The sequence below is a fragment of the Eleutherodactylus coqui genome, chromosome 8 (assembly GCF_035609145.1).
Source record: "Eleutherodactylus coqui strain aEleCoq1 chromosome 8, aEleCoq1.hap1, whole genome shotgun sequence".
Lineage (NCBI taxonomy): Eukaryota > Metazoa > Chordata > Amphibia > Anura > Eleutherodactylidae > Eleutherodactylus > Eleutherodactylus coqui.
In genome coordinates this window covers 152,879,961-152,883,838 of record NC_089844.1, presented here as the reverse complement: position 1 = coordinate 152,883,838, position 3,878 = coordinate 152,879,961, and the positions used below count along the sequence as shown (strand labels likewise).

General features: G+C 49.7%; 1 protein-coding gene across 1 annotated transcript; it reads left to right on the top strand.

The window, feature by feature from the left end:
* The first annotated feature begins 1,924 nt into the window (after window positions 1-1,924).
* On the top strand, window positions 1,925-3,678 carry LOC136577962 (SCAN domain-containing protein 3-like). Its single transcript, XM_066577875.1, has 2 exons — window positions 1,925-3,569; window positions 3,650-3,678. Exons 1-2 carry the CDS (start codon window positions 1,925-1,927, stop codon window positions 3,676-3,678), a joined length of 1,674 nt encoding a protein of 557 aa, XP_066433972.1.
* The last annotated feature ends 200 nt before the right edge of the window (window positions 3,679-3,878 follow it).

Sequence of the window (3,878 nt, the reverse complement as noted above, 5' to 3'; positions counted from 1 at the left end):
TGGGCTGGGGGGGGGTTAATATACATGCTGGACTATGTGTGTGGGCTGGGGGGGGGGGGGGGGGGTTAATATACATGCTGGACTAGGTGTGTGGGCTGGGGGGGGGTAATATACATGCTGGACTAGGTGTGTGGGCGGGGTAATATACATGCTGGCCGATGTGTGTGGGCGGGGGGGGGGGTTAATACATGCTGGACTATGTGTGTGGGCTGGGCTGGGCTGGGCTGGGGGGGGGGGGGGTTAATATACATGCTGGACTAGGTGTGTGGGCTGGGGGGGGGGGGTTAATATACATGCTGGACTAGGTGTGTGGGCTGGGGGGGGGGGTTAATATACATGCTGGACTAGGTGTGTGGGCTGGGGGGGGGGGGGTAATATACATGCTGGACTAGGTGTGTGGGCGGGGTAATATACATGCTGGCCGATGTGTGTGGGCTGGGGGGGGGTTAATACATGCTGGACTATGTGTGTGGGCTGGGCTGGGGGGGGGGGGGGGTTAATATACATGCTGGACTAGGTGTGTGGGCTGGGGGGGGGTTAATATACATGCTGGCCTAGGTGTGTGGGCTGGGGGGGGAGGATAATATACATGCTGGCCTATGTGGGGGGGGAGGATAATATACATGCTGGCCTATGTGGGGGGGGGGGGGGGGGGGGAGAGGATAATATACATGCTGGCCTATGCGTGTGTGTGCTGGGGGGGAGGATAATATACATGCTGGCCTATGTGGGGGGGGGGGGGAGGATAATATACATGCTGGCCTATGTGTGTGGGGGTGAGAGGATAATATACATGCTGGGGGGGAGGGGGATATATTTTACTGTCCTATGTGTGTGCTGCCAGGAAGGAGGGGGGGGGGGGGGTTTCCTGCCAGGCAGGCGGGGAGCATATACTGCCCCCTGTGTGTGCTGCCAGGCAAGCGGGGTCATATTGTGTGTTGGGTCTGTGTGTGCTGCTAGGCTGAAGTTCAGAAAGGCTTAATGAAAGCTTTAAAATCCACCAGGGTTTTACACTACTAAGCATCTTGAAGGAAGCGTTGAGGAGTGCGGCGCCAGACAGACAAGAGCGTCCCGCGAGCACATAGGAGGAGCCGCCGCCACTGTGCCAGCAGCAGCTGCCACTACCACTGCCGGTTACCAGAGGACCTGCCTCATCTATAATCCCTCTTAGGAGCTTTAAGGTAATCCTGTCACATTCCTCTCCCCTGTGTGTTCTGCAGGGCAGGCAGGGGGCATATACTGCCCCCTGTGTGCGCTGCTAGGCTGAAGTTCAGAAAGGCTTAATGAAAGCTTTAAAATCCACCAGGGTTTTACACTACTAAGCATCTTGAAGGAAGCGTTGAGGAGTGCGGCGCCAGACAGACAAGAGCGTCCCGCGAGCACATAGGAGGAGCCGCCGCCACTGTGCCAGCAGCAGCTGCCACTACCACTGCCGGTTACCAGAGGACCTGCCTCATCTATAATCCCTCTTAGGAGCTTTAAGGTAATCCTGTCACATTCCTCTCCCCTGTGTGTTCTGCAGGGCAGGCAGGGGGCATATACTGCCCCCTGTGTGCGCTGCTAGGCTGAAGTTCAGAAAGGCTTAATGAAAGCTTTAAAATCCACCAGGGTTTTACACTACTAAGCATCTTGAAGGAAGCGTTGAGGAGTGCGGCGCCAGACAGACAAGAGCGTCCCGCGAGCACATAGGAGGAGCCGCCGCCACTGTGCCAGCAGCAGCTGCCACTACCACTGCCGGTTACCAGAGGACCTGCCTCATCTATAATCCCTCTTAGGAGCTTTAAGGTAATCCTGTCACATTCCTCTCCCCTGTGTGTTCTGCAGGGCAGGCAGGGGGCATATACTGCCATCGCAATAAATAGTTGCTATACTAACATGCGCCTGTTCATGGTTGCTAACCACAAACTGTTACTCTTTTTTGACCATGCTTCTTGCAGACGTACAGTTGATTATTAGCAGTCATCAGCATCAGCAGTGCCTGTTGTCAGAAGCAGTAGGGGCCCACTACGCCTCTGCCTCAAACTCTTGTAAAATGAGTAAAAAACAAACATGGCTGGAGAGCTTCTTTGAAAAGGGAGAAAGACCCAATGATGAGACAGATGAAGACTCCATGACTGCTAAAAAAAAGAAAGCTGTATTTAAAAGAAAATACAATGAGTCCTATCTAAATTATGGGTTCATAGCAACAGGCGATTCGCAGGCCCAAAGCCCACTCTGTCTGATATGTGGTGAACGGCTCTCAAACGAGGCCATGAAGCCTTCAAAACTAATTCGCCACTTACAGACCAAGCACCCTGCATTGAAAGACAAGCCTTTGGAGTTTTTTGAAAGAAAAAAACGTGAACACGAAGGACAGAAGAAATTATTGAAGGCCACCACATCTACAAGTGTGTCTGCACTGAGAGCATCATTTTTAGTGGCTAACCGCATTGCCAAGGCTAAGAAGCCCTTCACTATTGCTGAAGAGTTGATCCTGCCTGCTGCTAAGGACATTTGCCAGGAACTTTTAGGAGAGGCTGCAGCTAAAAAGGTGGCACAGGTTCCTCTTTCAGCGAGCACAGTGACAAGACGAATTGATGAGATAGCAGAAGATATCGAGGTACAATTGTTAGAGAGGATTAATGCGTCACCGTGGTACGCAATCCAGGTTGACGAGTCTACTGACGTTGATAACAAGGCAATGATGCTTGTTTATGTGCGCTATATATTTCAGGAGGATGTGCATGAGGATATGTTATGTGCATTATTGTTGCCAGCCAACACCACAGGTGCAGAACTATTCAAGTCTTTGGATGATTACATATCCGTAAAATTACACTGGTCATTTTGTGTCGGTATATGCACAGACGGAGCAGCTGCCATGACTGGACGGGTTTCTGGTTTAACTACTCGGGTCAAGGAAGTTGCATCTGAATGCGAGTCTACGCACTGTGTCATCCATAGAGAAATGCTGGCAAGCCGAAAAATGTCACCTGAACTTAACAGCGTTTTGCAAGATGCGATTAAAATTATTAATTACATCAAAGCACACGCTCTTAACTCACGTCTGTTCGAGCAGCTCTGTGAGGAGATGGACGCGGAGCACAAACGTCTTCTTTTACACACAGAAGTCAGATGGCTTTCTAAAGGTAGAGCACTGGCCAGAGTTTTTGAGTTACGAGAACCGCTTCATAGATTTCTTTTAGAAAAAGAATCGCCACTTGCAGTACATTTCAGTAGTAAAGAATGGGTGACAAAACTTGCTTACCTGTGTGACATATTCAACTTGTTGAACGAACTTAATCTGTCACTTCAGGGGAGAATGACAACTGCCTTCAAGTTGGCAGATAAAGTTGCTGCATTCAAAGCTAAATTGGAAGTGTGGGGACGGCGAGTGAAAACAGGGATATTTGATATGTTTCAAATATTAGCAAGTATCTTGGAAGAGACCGAGCCTGAGCCTTCATTCTCCCAGCTGCTGCATAATCACCTATCTCAGCTTTCACTAGAATTTGAGCGTTACTTTCCTACCACAAAAGACCCACGAACTAGGAAGGAATGGATTCGGAACCCATTTGTGTACAAGCCAGGTGAATCGACCTTGCCCGTGCTTGAAGAAGACCAACTGCTTGAGATTGCAAATGATGGTAGCCTTAAAATTATGTTTGAGACTTCAAATCTTCCAATGTTCTGGATTAAAGTCAAGGTAGAATATCCCGAGATTGCCACAAAAGCACTGAAAACTCTGCTTCCATTTCCAACATCCTATTTGTGTGAAACTGGGTTTTCTGCAATGACAGCAGCAAAAACAAGATTACGGAGTAGACTGGACATAAGGAACACACTTCGGGTGTCACTGTCTCCCATCACCCCTAGATGGGATCATCTTGTTGCAGGAA

Bases quoted from the DNA above. Each gene is read 5' to 3' on its own strand.
- LOC136577962 (XM_066577875.1), top strand. From the start codon at position 1,925: ATGCTTCTTGCAGACGTACAGTTGATTATTAGCAGTCATCAGCATCAG. The intron at 3,570-3,649 runs GTGAATCGACCT...ATTATGTTTGAG, and splicing joins CCCATTTGTGTACAAGCCAG to ACTTCAAATCTTCCAATGTT.